Raw genomic sequence first — 17,362 nt, forward strand, 5'->3', positions numbered from 1 at the left:
TCGGATTCACGCCAGGTCAGGATGTCTTTCTGCGGCTGGAGGTTTTGTGAGGGCCCTGCGGGTGTCAACCTTGAGAGAGTTGCACTCTGGTGACAGTTCTTTGTCCCTTTCTGAAGATGCTGCAGCAGAAGTCACAGGCTGGGGGCAGTTCTAGGGCTGGGAGGGCTACGAGCTCTGAGTAGTTAGAGCTATAAGGAACCTTAGAGAGGTTTTTTAAAAGTTGTATTTGCAAACCTTGTGACCCTGAGACTCAACAGCGGAGTTGCCCGCTGGTGCCTTGAAGCCTGATCACCCTGCCCTCCCCACTGCCATCCTGCTGGCTCCAAAGACCCTCAGCCACATTCCCCTTCTGTGTGTGAGGGTCTCATGCCCTTTCAAGGAGGCTCTGCCTTCTGCCACTCCCCACCCATCAGGAGAAACGTGGGACCCCAAGAATCAAGTACAGAGCCCCCTTCTCGCCACTGTAGCCCCAGCCCGTGGCACTGTTATGACTCGAGTAGCGGGAGCCGGGGTTTAGGCAAAAATGGCTCATCCGAAGTGTGAGAACAGAGAAAGGAGAGAGGCCCACACTTGCTGACAGAGAGATGACCTGGGTAGGAAAGGCTGTAGTTCTGCTTCTGCCACCCAGTGGCCCAGCAACCTTGGCCAGGTGGCTTCCTGCCCTGAGCCTCAGTTTGGGCCCCTTGTATATGGTGTGTGTGTCCACAGATGTTTACGTGATGCGTGGACGTGCGTAGCAGATACATCTGAGACTTTCTGCAGGCCGGCTCTTTATCATCTAGAACAGCCCAAGTTACCTAAAATATTAACTTTCCAGAAAGCTATAAAGGCCCTCAGGCAGTAGCTGGGGGCATTTTAAAACAATCAGCTTGAAAAATGAGAAGGGAAAGGAAAGATAGCAAGCAGGTGCCCGGAGCCCCACGCGTTCTTCTGCCTGGAGATACCGGAGAGTCCTGGCAGGGCAGGGGCGCCGCGGTCCCCTGCTTGTCCGCCTGGCTAGCTCCATTCTGCCTTTCCTGTTAAACTCTTTTGCCCCAGTGCGTGTCCAGTAGATGTGTCTATACACACATGCAGAAGTGAACACAGGGTGGAGACAAACCAGCATAGTCATCAAGAGGGGCTGTCCCCGAGGTAACAGACTGAAGGGCAATTTTTAATGTTTTTTTTTCCTTTGGCAACTCTATTTTCTAAATTCTGTGTAATGAACCCTATTAGAACCAGAAAAGAAAGGTAATGATGTATGAAAGAAAAATAAAAGAGCACACGGTGTTATATTAGTTTGCTCGGGCTGGTGTACCAAGTACCACAAACCATGTAGCTCGGTAAAACAGCAACGTATTGTCTCACATCCTGGAGACTAGAAATCTGAAATCAAGGTGTCGTCGGCAGGGCCTTGCTCCCCTGAAGGCGCTGGAGAAGAAACTGTCCCATGCCTCTCTCCTGGTGGTTTGCCGGCAATCTTTGATGTTCCTTAGATTGTAGGTGCATCTCTTGAATCTTTTGTCTCCACGCGGCGTTCTTCCTCTGTGGCTTCACATCATCTTCCCTCTATGCATGACTGTCGCCATTTCCAAATTTCCCTCTTCTCATAAGAGCACCGGTGATATTGGATTAAGGCCCTCTCTCGTGACCTCGTTTCAACTTGATTGCCTCTGTAAAGACCCTGTCTCCAAATACAGTTGCATTCTGAACTACTGGGGATTAGGATTTCAACATATCTTTGGGGGGGACATCGTACCACCTATAAACAGATGTGCTCCGAGAAACGAGAAGCTGTTCAGGGTTCCTCCAGGGTTTTCCTTTGTGGGTGGGGGAGTCACTGGAGATGGGGCCTGTGGGTGAAGAAGTGTCAGTGTTACTGTGAGGGCCAGCCTCCAAGATGGTTCTCAGCGGTCCCCATCTCTGCCTTCACACCCCTCTGTAGCCTCCTCCGTACTGTATCGGAGTTGGTCTGTGTGACCAATAGATGGTCAGGAGCAATGGTATGTCACTTGGAGGCTAGGTTATAAAAGGTCTTTGGCATTTGCCTTGCTTTCCCTTGGATCACTTGCTCTGGTAAAGCCAGCCACCATGTCATGAGGACACTCAAGCAGCTCAGTGGGGGCCCTCGTGGCAGGGAACTAAGGCCTCCAGCCGATAGCCGTGTCAGTGAGCTTTCTAAAAAGGACTCTCCAGCTTCAGGGCGGCCTTCAGACAACCATAGCCCTGGCTGACATCTTCACTGTAACATTATGACAAATCCGGTGTAGGTGTCCCATTGCTGTTGCAGCAAATTACCACAAACATAGTAGCTTTAAAATAACACAGTTTATTCTCTGGTAGTCATGAAGGTCGGAAGTCCAAAATGAGTCTTAAGGGGTTAAAATCAAGGTGAAAGGAGGGCTGGCTCCTTCTGGAGGCCCCAGGGGATGATCCATTCCTTGCATCTTCCAGCTTCTAGAGGCAGCCAGCATTTCTTGGCTCCTGGCTTCATCACTGCAATCCATGATTCCATCATCACAGCACTGTTTTCTTCCCCACTTACCCTCTCACCTCCCTTTTATAAGGACCCTTATGATTACATTGAGGGGCCACCCAGCTTATCCACATAATCCAGGATAAACTCTCATCTTAAGATTTTTAATTTAGTCACATCTGCAAAATTCCTTTTGCCATCTAAGTGAACATAATCACATGTTTCGGGGATTAGGACGTGGACATCTTTGGGGGCCTTATTCATCCTACCATAGACCATGAGCCAGAACCACACAGGTAAGCCACCTCTGAATTCCTGACCCACAGAAAACCATGAGAGAGAATGATATTTGATATTTCAAAATGACTAGGTGTTGAGGCAATTTGTTATGTAGCAATAAATAACTAATACAGACTGGGGATTGTAATCCAGAATTTGGTTGTAACACTTGACAATCGTAATTCTGGATTTATTGTAATGTTTTCCTTGAAATATACAACTAGAAGAGTGTGCAAATCTTAAAAGTGTACAGTTGGATGAATTTTTACAGACTGAAAACACCCTCGTCTGTTTTTAATAATGAAGCCTGGATATAGCCCAGATGCCTCTGTGCTCTGTACCAGTAATTCTCCTGTTTGCTCTCAGATTCATTCCCACCGTTTCTCTGCTGTGCTCTAAACTGTTTTAAGAGCTTGCTTTCTGGTAGGTTCAGCCAAATGAACGGCAGTGAGGGACAGTTGAAAGACAGGAGAAGGAGAGGAACCAGAGTATTTCTCCCTCTCACACTGCCTTGGGGTTGGGGGGCATCCCTGACTGCAGCCCAGCCTCTGTAATTCCGGATCCCATTTGGGACCCTCCTCCCTGACTGCAGCTCCCATTGGGCAGCCCTGCTGTTGCCTGTTGGATGGCCCAACTTCTTGGCTTTTCCTTCCAGCCCTGGGTTGGCAGTGCCTTCCTGTAGCTGTTAATCTCTTCTGGCTTCTCATCTTTTCCATCACCTGAAAAACCAATTCCCTATATTAAATTCCTTTGGTTGAATGATCTGGAGTGATTTCTAGTTTCCTGACTGATAACAGGCTCCTTGGAGGCATTGCATTTAATCCTTCTGGCTTCAACAAAAAAGTATCAGGTTCATAGAATTCATTTTCTGAAAAATGAGGCTATCCTCACTATACAGTCCCTGCAGGTTTCATGTTTTCGGAGTCTTTACTTTGAAAGAAGGAAATGGGAACCTTTGTTATGTATCAAGTACGTGCCACAGTATTAGGTATACCAGATATACGCAGTTTTACATTATTTCACTTGTTCCTTGCAATACTGTTTGTCGCAGAATAACACTGTCATTTTAACAGATGAGGAACTGAAAGTAAGAAAGGGTTAGTAATTCTTCAAAATTCACATGGTGCTTCAGGGTTCATCTCGTCCTAAAGCCAGTGCTTCTCCTGCTGCTCCCATGTTGTTGGTAGTTTGCATCTCCCTCTCCCCACCAGCCAGGGTCCCTCCCTAAGTGTGGTTGGGCTTCAGCTTCCCTTGGTTTCATAGAGCACTCATCAATTTTCAAGGAGAAATACCAGCCCCCCCCACAACCAACTTATGTAAGTGTCTTCTTTGAGGATTCAGGAGGCATTTCCAGGAGGATTGAGATCATTTGAAATGTGGCAGAGTTGGGAGTTCCAGTTGATGCTGGTGGATGGAGCACAGGGCAGTACTGGGGTGAAGCACTTAGCTTGGTGGTTCAGAGAAAGGACTCAGGCCCCACACTGCCTGGGTTTGTGCAGTGATTGATTAGGCATGCCTGCCACAGGCGAAGAAAAGGACAGGAGGAGTCGTGAGGTATTTCCTGACCCTTTGGAAACAGGCAGGCCGGAGCTTGAACCTACGTGTCACTGTCTAGCTGGGTGACTTTGGGATCTTTGATGAGTCTCTCTGTGTCTGTCACCACATCATTAAAATAAAACACTTCGCAGGATGATTATGAAGAAAGGACATTGTCTAGTGACAACTACCTTCTCCCTAGTCCCCTTCCAGCTGGAGGTTGGGCTCTTTTTCAGTCTTAAATAAGAGAATTTGATGCATCACTTGGGGTTTTCTAAGGGGCACCCCAACTCTTTCCCAAAATGGGACTGAACACTTCCTGCTAATGCTCACCCCATTGCCAACGTGGCCTTGGAGCTCTTGCCAGGACACAATGCACGGGGCTTTTACTTTCCCCCATAGCCTTCTTTCTCCCAGGCAAGTGACCCTTGGACAATTTGAATGAAACAACAGCAGTTCCTCATAACCTTCGTTTCTGGGGAGACTCCCCCCAGCTTTGGAGACACAGGCATCCTTGGATGAAGCAGGAGCAAATAGAGGCAAAGGGGAAAATAGCTGTGGGCTGGGGTCAGAAGACCTGGGTCCACTCTAGCCTGTCATGTCTTGGGTGCATGTCCCTGGGCAAGTGACTTAACCTTCCTGAGGCTCAGCCTGCTCATCTGTAAAATGGGGATAATGAGGCTGCCATGAGCGGCATTGAGCAGGTGGGCCAGGGGGTTGTTTATTGCAGTGCAGAGAGAAATGAAGTCCTGTATTTTTAATTTTCTGATGATAAAAGTAAATCATATTCTTTGCAGAATATCGGGAGAAGTATAAAAAGGGGGGGAAAAATCACCTGATATCTCACTGCACAGAGATAATAGCTCTGCTACGAGTTTGTTGTAATGTTCTCGCGTTACTTTTTATGTGTTTATATTGTATGTGATTCTGAGGGTTTTTATAAAGATAACGTGAGATAAGGTTTTTTTTCAAACATTTAGTAGCACGCCTGCCCACGTGAGAAATAGAAATAAATACGTTCATTTATTAACTATTCTCAAATACTTATTAAGTATGTGCTATGTTTCAGACTGGGAATATTTGTGTGTGTATCTGTAAATACACAGGAGAACACACATTCACACGTATACATATTTATGTATTTACATTTATACATTTACATTTCTATATACTACATGTATACTTTATATAAACGTATATTTATACACATTTACACAGCATATGCATGTGCGTATAATTTTTTCTTAACACCAGGCTCTGTAACATGAAGTTTCTATTTGTCATTAGGACATAAGAAAAGAATAACAAGATGAATTTTCATCAGGTTTTGAGGATGTTTTGAGATAGTCTGATCTATAATACAAACTAGGTGAAATTAACTTTGGGAGGCCTTGCGGGACACCTCCAAAGTTTAGAGAGGCAACCTCCAGAGCCACAGAAAGTGACATAGGAGAGTCCTGTGCATCTGCAGGCAGGAGAGGGTCCTCTGAAGATTGAGATGCCCGGGGCAGAGAAACCAGACAAGAGTTTTAAATATTAGCCTCTAATGGAACATCACAAGAGGAGATGATTTTAATTGCAGCCACTAATTATCGTACAAACTGCTCCCAACACGGGCGACTCCACACGGCACGTTCCAGGGAGAGCAGTTTGGGAGTTTAACAAGGGTTGATGACTCTCTCATGTGATGCATGGGAGGCTGGCGCGTACATATACCTCGTAGTCTTGTGTTGATCTCTGTGTGCGTGGTATGTATTATGTGTGCCTTAGTGTGTGTCCGTCCTTCAGTCACCTCTTACAGTCATGCAGTAACGCCACTCAATCCCAAGACATATTGAGTGTCTGCTCTGTTCTAGATAGCAGCAATACAGAAGGATCAGGGCCCTGAAAGAATGATGCTCATGGAAGTTAGGATTTTATCTACACTGCCTGTGCCTAGATCGGTGCTGCTGGCACATAGTTCATGCTCAGTAGATGCTTATTGAATGAATGGTATGGCAGTATATATATATATAATGAATATATAATGATCTATGTTAGTATGTTATGTGTCTATTACAATGTATATCACTACATTGTAGCTGAGGAGTAATATGGACATACGGTATATTTATTAGTAGGTTTCTATTGTATACATCTTACTGTCTAAATAGTTTTGTTCCCTAACTTTCCCCCCAACTTCTTCCTGCTCCAAGCCCCCAAAGAGAGAGAAAAACAGAGAAGATCAAGCTCACACTTGGCCTCAAAACACAATCCCATTTGCGTAGCAGTCCTGACCCGATCGTGAGCGCTGCTGGTCACGGAGGTGGAAGAAGCCCCGAGGGGGGGCCTCCCCTGTGACCCCTTCTCCTGGTGCACCACCCTCCATGTCTCTCGAGCCGTCTCTGGCTTGGGCCTTGTTTTGTCTGCCCCCAGGAGACTAGTGTGGGCGCCGCATCCATTTCGCCTAATGACTTGGTCTCGGCAATCAGCAGACTGGTTGGTTTTCAAGTTGAAACAGGAAAGGTTTGCTGATTGCTGATTACACAGACTCTGAATTTCCCAAATCTGTCTCCCTGGGAGGTTCCTGCTGAGCCTGAGGCACGTCCCCAGGCAGATGGGGGTGGGGCGCGGAGGGCAAGGGGCACAGTGGAGGGTGGCGGTAGCCGCAGGTCCCCGGAACCACAGGCCTCATCTGTCTGTTGATGGTTTTCTTGCTCTCAGCTCTCCTTGCTCTGCCTAGTTAACTCACCCTCTAAGCTGCCCTTGCTTTCCACCCCTGTCTTTCCTCTGCAGATGGTGAAAAAGCTTTCAGAGTCCTGCATTCCAGCCTCCTTATTCTCTGCGTGACCTTGGCAAACCTCCCCGGTGATGTGGGGACACCCACCCAATTGCTCCTCGTTCTCCTCTGAGCGTTGAAACGTAGTAATGCCACCGCTGGCCAAGCCCTTCCTCTCTGCCAAGCTCATTCGATCCTCACAACAGCCCTGGGAAGGGGACTACGGCTGCCCCTGTTTTACCCGTGGGGGTCAGAGAGGTTGAATAACTTGCTGAAAGTCACACAGCCAGTGAGTGGTAGAGCTGGGATTCAAACCCAGGCATCCTGGCTCCAGAGCCTACTTCCACTCTCATGATATTATGGATCTGGTGCATCTCAGGTCCCTATTTCCTCTGCTCACCTGCTTGGTCCTGGCTCAGAGCCACCTGTCCCTGAGACCCAGCATCCTTCCCCTCCCTATCCTCTGTCTGCCAGGAGGCTTCATGCGGATTGAGACTGTAAGACCTCGTTGCTCCCTCTGTGTGACGTTGACATGGGCCAAGGTCACCCAGGCACAACCAGGAGGGGACATCTGGGCTCTTCTCTCTCAGCTCATATGGCCTTAAGGGCCTCACCTGAGAACCCAAGACTTGGCTGCCCAGTTTTGTGGTCTCCTGGCTGCATGACCTTGGGTGGGTCTTTTTGCTGTTCTGGTGCTCAGTTTCCTCGTCTCTAAAAGAAACATTCACCACGTGCCTGGAATGGCCCAGACATGGACATGGGTAGCATCTCCGTGTCTTACAGATACACAGGTACCTCGTCCCTTCGCCTCCCAGGGACGCTGTCATCCTGGCCCACTAGCAAGAAGCAGCGCTCAGGCGATGCTCCTGTAATCTCCTGGGATTGTGTGCCCAGCCATCTTCCTAGGTGTCTTTATGAGCTGACAAGGTCACATCCTGGGCGAACACCCCCCTCGCCATCCCACGGTGTGTTGTTTCCTCTGACAGTCCACCGACCTCCTGCCTGGGGGCCCTGCCTCAAACCGTTTCTCACCTTGTCAGCACCAAGATGGGGATTTCACAGCTGGCAGTTTCAACCAACAGCACCACTCCCCCACCTCTCCATGCCACCCCTTCTCTCTCGTCAGCTGGGCTTGCTTCTTTGGCTTTCTTGGTCTTTGCTCACTCTCTCTCTCAAATTGGAGAAGACTCAAAATCAGTGTAAAGGCACAGATTTACAATACCGCGAATGGACAAGCTGGTCTGCTGTGCAGAGCTGAGTGTGTCCCTCTAACGAGGAGCAGTCCTGGTCCCCGCGGGCTTTCACTGGGGCGGGCACACAGAGCCCCAGAAAGATCACTGGCCTGGGAGCGGGGCAGACTCCTTGCTGCCTTGAGTGACTTCAGTGGCCTCGGTTTCCTCATCTACAAAATAAAGAAAAACAATCCCAGGCTCAGAGAGGGACTGTGAACCGTTCACGGTCCCGCAGCTAGTGGGTTGTGTGGGGAGCTGGGAATTGTGCTTAGATTGACCCTCAATCCTTATGTTTTCACCCCTTCACGCTCTCATCAGTTGGTATATACATGTTTCTTAAGACAACAGTCAAAAAAGAAACTTGACATAATTAGAGCAGCTCAAAAGAAAACTCCTATCCATAACCCCTCTTTGCTCCCATCCATAAATATTCTCAACTCTCCAAGTGTTTTCCCAACTGCATGTGTGCTATTTGCATGTAGACTTGGGCACGATATTCTCTGTTGTCTTCTGCTTGCTTAACGTTATTTCACAGAAGCGTTCCATACTGCCACCATCCTTATTTCTAATGTTGACGTCTGCCTAATAGCATCAAAGTGACATGCTGTGATTTCCATAACCAGTCCCAGTTGCTGGGTGACAAGGCGGCTCTCAGCGTCTCGTGTCATCAGTAGCACTGCCGCAGGCATCCTCGGGTACAGAGCCTTGCTCTGTGTTTTGGTTTATACCCCATGGGATTAATTCCCAGAAGGTGGGTTTCCGGTTTTAACCCAGGGTTTCTCAGGCTGGACACTGTTGACATTTGTGTGAAGTAATCCTTCATGGTGGAGGTTGCCCTGTGCGTTGTAAGATGCCGGGCAGCGCCCTTGGCCTCTACTCTGCTAGATGTCATCAGACTACCAAGTGTGACAACCAGAAATGCCTCTGGACGTTGCCTGATGTCCCCTGGAGGGCAGACTCACCCTCAGTTGACAATCATTGTGTTAAAGGGGAGGAGTGTGGGAATAACGTTACAGATGAAAGTCAGAGATTTTCCAGAGAGTCTGGACAAAAATCCAGTCAGAGCAGAAAGTAACGGGATGAGCATGGAGAGTCAGATGCACCAAGCTTGGGTTCCAGCTCGAGTTCCAGTTCAGGCTTGCGCTCCCCCAGGCCTCATTTCCTCATCTGTGAAATGGGATCAGTAATAAAGAGTCACGTGCCAGACTTGTGAGGAGTGAGTGAGGCCAGGAGCATGAAACGCTGAGCACAATGCTGGGCGTGGAAAGGTCTCAATAAACGCCAGCGGTGCTGGCCGGCTCCGCGGGGAGCCCCACTGGGGTTTCCATCTTTGCCTTTTGCTGCCTTTGAGGATGGAAAGCTGGGGGAGTCTAGGTGACGGAGTTGTGAGGGACCCGTTCTTGTTCTGCCCTCCCCCCAATCTCCCGCTCCACATCCATCCCTGGGACAGAGACTCCGCTTCCAGAACCAGCCTCTGCAACTCTCCTGGGAAACATTCATTGACTCATCCATTGACCCATCTATCCAGGGTGTCCACTTGGGGCCGGCACCCCCGGTGTGGGTGAGTGAGCTCTGTGTGGGGCCGTGCCCTGGAGCCCCCAGGCATCCACTTCCTCCTCTGTAAAATCCAGAGCATCTGAGGGTCCACGAGCCTGTCCATAGAGGGAGCCCCTCGTGGGCACGCACCCCGTCACAGGGTCCCAGGGAGCGTCAGGCTCCTCCCCAGAGCTCTCGTAGGCGGGTGGGGGTCTTGCCCAAGGTCAGCGTGTGCTGTGGTCTCTGTCTCCAGGAGAAGTACGTGGAGGAGCTCGCCGCAGTGAGACAGACCCTCCAGACAGACCTGGAGACGTCCATCCGGCGGATTGCCGACCTGCAGGCAGCCTTGGAAGAGGTGGTGTCCAGCGACAGCGACACGGAGAGGTAAGCTACCAGGAGCCGGCTGGGGCTGGGTGTGGCAGGTGGGCTGCACCCTGGGGAGCTCTGCAGCCTTCAGTGGACAGTGCTTCCCCTCTCAGGTCTGGGGGTCCGGGGACTCAGGCGCACCGGGGCGTGGGAGGAATAACTGGCCGCCTCAGGCCAGCAGAGGCAGGATGCTTCCCCGCTGGTGGTGACGTCTCTGTGTTACCGCCAAACGCCTAGAGCCCGGCTCGCCCATCTTGCTGTGGCGTCTCCACCTCCATCTCAGCCTCTGCAGCAAAGCCTGGGCAACGTTTTCTTTGTGTAGAAAATGAGACGGTGAGGGGCGGGATGCCCTGAGTTACCCGTCAGGTGTGGTTCCTCCTGGGACCAGCCAGCCACCTCTTACTGGGGTGTGGGCAGGGCCAGCTGCCGACCGGCGGGAGGTGTGGGTGAGCCGGGCAGCGGGGGAGGAGAGAGAGTTGTGTGTGGGCTGTGGTCCAGCCAGTGGGAAGAACCAGGCATCTGTGTTAGAGCTGACCACGCCCAGTCCAGAAAAAAGACTGGAAGGAAACACACCAACGTTCTAATACATTGGGAAGGCATTACTGGTGACCTAAATTTTTGGTTTTTTCAGGCTTATGTAGATTTTCTCAAATTTCTGCAACGAACATGCACACACATCCCTAGCTGTACTAGCGTCCTCTTTGGGAGATCTTGCTCATATAAGTCATGTACTTTATACCCCGATATGAGACCGTGAGCACATTCTCTCCTTGATGCAGTCCTGGGCTGGTGACAGCTGCTCAGCAGCGTGTAGCCTCCAACTTTCCCATGAAGATGTTCATTCTCAGCGTCAGTGTGACAGAGACCCAGTGGACTTGCCATGTTCTAGCCTCTAAATCAAGGGCTTTATCTCAAACGTCCTCAGTTTGTGCAAAAATGGCTCCCACGCAAATATTGTAAGGATTTCTACCACGCCCTGCTAGTTTCCACAGCTGCCAAATTGCTGGTGAAACGGCTAATACTGATGCTGCAGCTGCTTCCAGCTCAGGGTCACGTTCAAGAACCCCCTCTGTCTCCCCTCCTCCAGTTTTATTAGTGTCATGACAGAACTAACATCTGTAATTACAAACCCCTGGCGTCAATATTACCCGCTCGATGCTTGGCTGGCCTCTCCGTTAATAGAAATGCTAGGGCTTTTGCATTAATCATAATGGGAATTAATGGTTGTATATACTAGTATTTTATGTTCTTTTTTTTGTGTGTGAATGAGCAAAACTTTTAAACCATTTTTACTTGCATAGCAATAGATTGCTTTTCTAATAAAGAATAAAAGTTCTAAAAATAACAAGATTGGAAAGAGGCAGAGCGTCCATGCTTGGAGGTGTGGGGACAGGCTGGACAGAGGTGTGACAGAGAACAAGGAGCAGGTTCTCACCTGGGGCATGAGGTCCTGGCAGTGAGGTCACAGGTGGTTGCAGACATCACTCCGGTCTCTGTTTATAGGGGATCCCCTCAGGCCTTAAAGGGACCCTGCCTGCACCCTCCTCCTAACAGGAGATTCTTTTATCTGTCTTGCTCCAGGTGACAAGCCTCGTGCTCACCCCCTGGTTCCCATCCAGCTTTTCTGAGCTCTAGTCCCTGGGCCCCCAGGGATCCAATCTGAACCCTAGCTATCTGTCTGCATTTTCATGATCTTTTGTCTCTGGGGCTTTACATCTTTGTCTTGGCTGGACGTCTGGTGCCTTTTCCTCGTCCGAATCTCCAGTGTCCGCCCAGTACCTGACTCACGCTTCCTGACGTCGGAGGGGCCCTGACCTGCGTCTCAGGGTTGTGCGAGGGGTGAAATGATCATAGAACCCCAGGTGTGAAGAAATGCATCTTGTACCTGGAAGAGCCCAGGCAATGCGTGGGATTCTTGCAACTGGAAGTGGGGGCGGCTTGGGGAGGGCGCAGGCGCTGCGTTTCAGCCAGCCTGATTTCCAGTCAGGGATCCAGCGGTTCATGTCTGCCTGACCTTCTGTGAGTTATTCAACCTCTCTGAGCCTCAGTCTCTTCATTTGTAAGACGGGTTGATGCTAAGAAGTAGGTGAAAAAATCTGACCCAGGTTTAGTACCTTTTACCTGGCAGGGGCTCAGCCGTCATCAGTTTCATTCATTCATTCATGTGACTGATTCTGCGTGTTCCACACCAGACACTGTGCTGAGTGTTTGTCTTATTCCACTTGCTTCTTGTTATCATGTTTCTCCATCCTACAGATACAGGGAGATTGAATAACTTGCCCGAGTTCAGGCGGAAGTTAAATTCCTGAGGGAGTAGTGAGGGAGGAGAGCACAGGTATGGTCTCTGCCTTCGTGGAACCCACATTGTGATGGGCGAGCGTGTGTGTGTGTGTGTGTGTGTGTGTGCATGTGCGTGTGTGTGTGTGTGTGTGTGTCCCCGCCCATGAATACAGTGGACAGACTGACAAATAAAATGCTAGGATACAGTAGGAATTACAAAGACAGAGAACGCAGAGCTCTGATGAATAGCAAGGGAGGTAGACATGGCCTCTCTGAGAGGAAGAACTGAACTGAAACCTGGATTAAAAGAAGGAGCCAGACGCGGGAGCTCTGGAGAAAAGTGAGTCAGGGCAAATGAGGAACGTTCTAGGAAGTGAAAGTTGACCAGTGTGCCCGAGTGAGATCAGTGGGAAAGAAAGGCTCTCCTCCTCTTGCTCGTTCCCTCTCTCCCACCTTTCTTCCCCTTTTGAAGTGGCCCATGGAAGCCCACCGTGTCCCCGTGAAGCGCCCCAGAACCCCAGGCAGGATTGACGGGCACAATGTGTGGGTCCACCGTGGAATGAGAACGCGGGGCTTCTTGTTCAGAATAGGTTCGGAATTCTAAGGCAGTCACAGCAGAGTGTCACACCAAGCACAGGCCCCTCTGGGCACGGGCTGTAAGCCTGCGAAGCCAGCCCTGAGCCCAGGGTGGTTCTCGGGAAGCATCTCCTAATGCTCAGTAGGCCTTGGTCCTGACTCGCTGTCTTGTAACTTAGATTTGAAACTTCCACAGAGCGTGGGTTTCAGTAATAGCATAGGAGTGGGGGAAGACTGGGGAAAAGTTGCCACAGAGAAGCCTCAGCACTTCTCAAGTCTCAGTTTCAGAGGATTAGTGTCGTGCAAACCATGCTGTCTGGCCGCAGCGCAGCTAAGTTGGTTATCAACAATACAAAGAAATACGTGCACCGCTGGGTTCTAGAGCCGCCGTCCAGAGCAGAGCCCCAGCTCCTGCCCCAGGGCCAGCCCGAGCTCTTCCCCAGCCTGACAGCTCAGCCCTGCACTCCCCTCTTAATTGCCTCATCGCCTGGGGAAAGAGGGTTGGATTGGAGCCTGAGGGATTGGGCCAAGGTCTGTCTCCAAACTGAGCTCTCAATTAGGATTCAAACCCACCCTGGGAGAGAGAGAGCGAGCGGTGCTTCAGCTGGAGGTGAGTTTCTTTGGGAGACTTGTTCAAATTAGGAAAAGTCGCATTTCCCCATGTTGGGTATTAGATCCGAGTGTAACGGGCCTTCCAGGCTGGAAACGCGGCTACGTGCTCAGAAAGCCAGGTGGCCAGTGCGGCAGCATTTAAACGCGTACCCGCCTGCACCGGGGCCCTTGCGGTGTAACTTAGACTGTGGCGTCAACCTCCTTAGATTAATGGAGAAATGCTTTAAGCTGTTCCCCCAGGCCTGGAGCCTGCTTATTACTCATGGAGGGAGGGGTGCATCAGCTGACAGCCCCATCTGTTCCTGGCCCAGGGTCTGCAGCTGCTCTGTCATCACCTTGGCTGGGAGTTTGGGGCAGGGTGGGGGGGAGTGTGGAGAGGTCAGTGGATGACCCCTGACTCCTGGGTCAGCCAAGAGTGTCTCCACACCAGCTGGCCCCATCTGAGATGAAGGCCCTGGAAAGGAGTTCTCTGTTGCTGTGTTGAGTGTAAGTTGTACATTTTGCAACATACGTCCTTTTAACTTGGCTAAAACAAGGCTGCGGCAGGACAAGTAGAAAGATCTGAGTCTAACCAAAGAGTGCAGCTGCCACTGAGGGCATAATTCTGAGTTAACTTACTCATCAGTGGGCCCAGGCTCTGGTCAGACTCTAACGGTCCCTGCTACGAAGTAGGACGGGCTCTGGGACTGCCTGTGTCTCTTTTCCCACAACTCTCTTACCTTCTAATTTTGCTTAGAAGGAAGAGCTTAAAGCACTTCTCCATTATTCTAAGACATCCAAGTTACATCACAGGGCCCTCATGCAGAATAGCACATTTAAATGATACCACAGAGGACACCTGTCTTTCTGAGCATCTTTCTAGCTTGGAAGGCCTGGATACCCAGCTAGTAGGGTTCGTGGGGAATGAGGGCTCCAAACTGCTGTATCCACACTGGCATTACAGGACATCATGATCATTGGGCTAATACTCTTTCCTGAGGACTTACTTTGTGCCAGGCCACACAGCCTACCTGTCTCACATACATAGTTCTCACAACAGCTCTCTGAGGTTGGTAACCATTATCACCTCCAGTTTACAGATGAGGAAACTGGAGCTTAGAGAGGTCAAGAAACTGGCCCCAGCTCACACAGTAAGTGATGGGGCCGGGATTTGATTTCCAGGTTGACCCCATCACCCACACCTCCAGTGACTAAGCTCTGCTGTCATGTCAAACGTACCCCATCTTTCCCCTTTCTGTTGTCAAGGTCTTTGTTCTCTGCCAAGTAACTGGCCTGTCATTCTGGTGAACTTGTGTCTGTCACTGTGACGTGGTGCCAGTGCATTCATGTGTTACTTCCCAGGCAGTGTTTGCATTCAGGCTGGAGCTGTCTAGCCAAGACTCCCCTGAAAGGAATACAGCAGAAGACATTTAGTTACTTCTCTTGCTCATCAGCAATCCCCCTGTCCACAAGTGCCTGGCCCAAGTTCCTCTTGAAAAGTCACATGCACCAAGGCAAGAGAAAGAACCACTGACCACATGTCAGGAGATGAGGGGAAAACCAGGCACCACATATCCGGTTCCAGTGCTGGCTGCACTACCAAGGAGATCAGGACCATGGACAGGTCACCTGCCCTTCCTGGGCCTCTGCTTGCCCGCCCAGCAGATAAACAACATCATCATCATCATCACCATATCATCATCGTCATCACTGCTGAGAACCTCCCATGTTAGGGCAGGAGGTATGGTCGCGAACAGGCAAACGTGGATCTGCCTCATGGAGCTTGAAGTCCAGAGACTCTTTCTTCTTGTGGTGGAAGGGTCAGTGGGTTTTAAACTCCTTTAAGAAGAACCCCCTCTTTTACACCAAAGCAGACTCCTATAGAAAATTCGAGCTTAGGTTGAAGTACAGCCGTCCTCTGATCGGAGTGAGAGAGGACGTTTCCCCATGGGTGGACTCAGTGTTTGAATTTGCTCCCTTCTGAAAGGGCTCTTTCCCCCTAGACTAGAGACTCATTTATTTTGAGATGTCCAGTTGTGCCAGATGAATTAACACCAGCCTGCACCTTGGTTAGTTGCATTGTGCTCTGCAGACATTCCTGTGCTGGGTTCAATTAAAGATCGAACCAGTGAAGTGGGTGAGGAAGTATGCCCAGCTGCCCAGACCTTGTCTCCTACAGAGTTCAAGGCCAGTTGCCTTAGGATTATGGAGACATTAGCTTGCCCAGGCACCCACCAGGATCTCTGGGCGCACCCTCTTGTAATCAGGGTCATGGACTCCTGGGGTGGGAAATGGGCCTGAAGCCCCTCCCTCTCTATCATCATGCCTCAAGTCCCACCCCTACTGCGGCCCGTGTTTGCTGTTCCTCCCTGCTTGCCGGCACGAGAAACCTTGTTCCAGGTACAACTCACTGTCTCTGTTTTTAAGGCGCATGCCACACCGTTTTGAACTCTACGACTTGGGCCGCAAGACTCTTCAGTTCTTTTGTCTTTCTAATGAGATGTAGCCCTGTTCACGCAAACCCCTCCCTCCGCTTCCCAGGGCCCTTGCCTACCACATTCTAGTAGCTTCGTTGGTCAGCTGGAACCAGTGTCCTTAACTGGGGTCTGTGAACTAGTAGGTTGAGGGAGGGGGTGTCCACACACGAGTTCTAGAGATTATACTCTGAACCCTCAGATACTGCACTAAAATTTTGAGTCTGTGTTTGTGCATTTGGGGAAATGGAAGTTCCATGGTCTTCATATAAGATGCTCATAGGGACTTCCCTGGTGGTCCAGTGAGTAAGACTCTGTGCATGCATGCCGCAACTAACAGTTCACATGCCACAACTGAAAAAGAAGATCCCGCATGCTGCAACTAAGTCCTGGCGCAGCCTAAATAAGTAAATAAAAATAAATCTTAAAAAAAAAAAAGCTCATAAAAGGCCCAGGACTCCTGCTCTAGGGCCTAAGTGCATCCTCTCCATTGCACATAATTTTTAAGCATCCAAGCATCTTGGCTCAAACGCCTCATTTCACAGACGGGGACACCTGACACCCCGAACAGGGAAGAGAGGAGGCCAAGGCCATACAGTGAGAACACGAGGATTCAGTTGCCTTTCCTCACAGTCTGGTGTTCCTTCTGCAGCCCCAGCGCATAGAGCCTTAGAAGAGACTCAGGCCACCAGCAGGAATAAAGCTGGTTCTGCTCACACTGGCCACTTCAGTTAAAGTTTTTAAGTATTTTTAAATAGTTTGTTTAGGGCTTCCCTGGTGGCGCAGTGGTTGAGAATCTGCCTGACAATGCAGGGGACACGGGTTAAGGCCCTGGTCTGGGAAGATCCCACATGCCGTGGAGCAATAGGCCCGTGAGCCACAATTACTGAGCCTGCGCATCTGGAGCCTGTGCTCCGCAACGAGAGGCCGCGACACTGAGAGGCCCGCGCACCGCGATGAAGAGTGGCCCCCGTTTGCCGCAACTAGAGAAAGCCCTCGCAACCCAACACACCCAAAAAACCAAATAAATAAATAAATAAATAGTTTGTTTAAAAGCTGTATCAGAAAAAATTTATATAGATCCTCAAGAAGATTTAGGGTCACTTACAAAAATACTTTTATTCTATTGCAGGGGTTTTCTATTGCTGTCATAGCAAATTAGCTCAAATTTTATGGCTTATTATCTTACAGTTCTGTTCATTAGAAGTCCAGTCTAATCTCCCTGGGCTAAAATCAAGGTGTCAGCAGAGCTGTGTTCCTCTGGAAACTCTAGAGGAGA

The 17,362-nt window shown here is 49.9% G+C and overlaps 1 protein-coding gene across 1 annotated transcript in view; it reads left to right on the forward strand.

Moving 5' to 3' along the window:
- MYO18B (myosin XVIIIB) overlaps positions 1-17,362 on the forward strand; it is a 218,838-nt gene that overhangs the window by 176,628 nt on the left and 24,848 nt on the right. Inside the window, exon 39 of the mRNA XM_061169252.1 lies at positions 10,050-10,180. Within this exon, the coding sequence (XP_061025235.1) occupies positions 10,050-10,180 (131 nt within the window). The remainder of the gene's footprint in view (positions 1-10,049; positions 10,181-17,362) is intronic.

This window comes from Eubalaena glacialis, chromosome 15 (assembly GCF_028564815.1).
Source record: "Eubalaena glacialis isolate mEubGla1 chromosome 15, mEubGla1.1.hap2.+ XY, whole genome shotgun sequence".
Classification (NCBI taxonomy): domain Eukaryota; kingdom Metazoa; phylum Chordata; class Mammalia; order Artiodactyla; family Balaenidae; genus Eubalaena; species Eubalaena glacialis.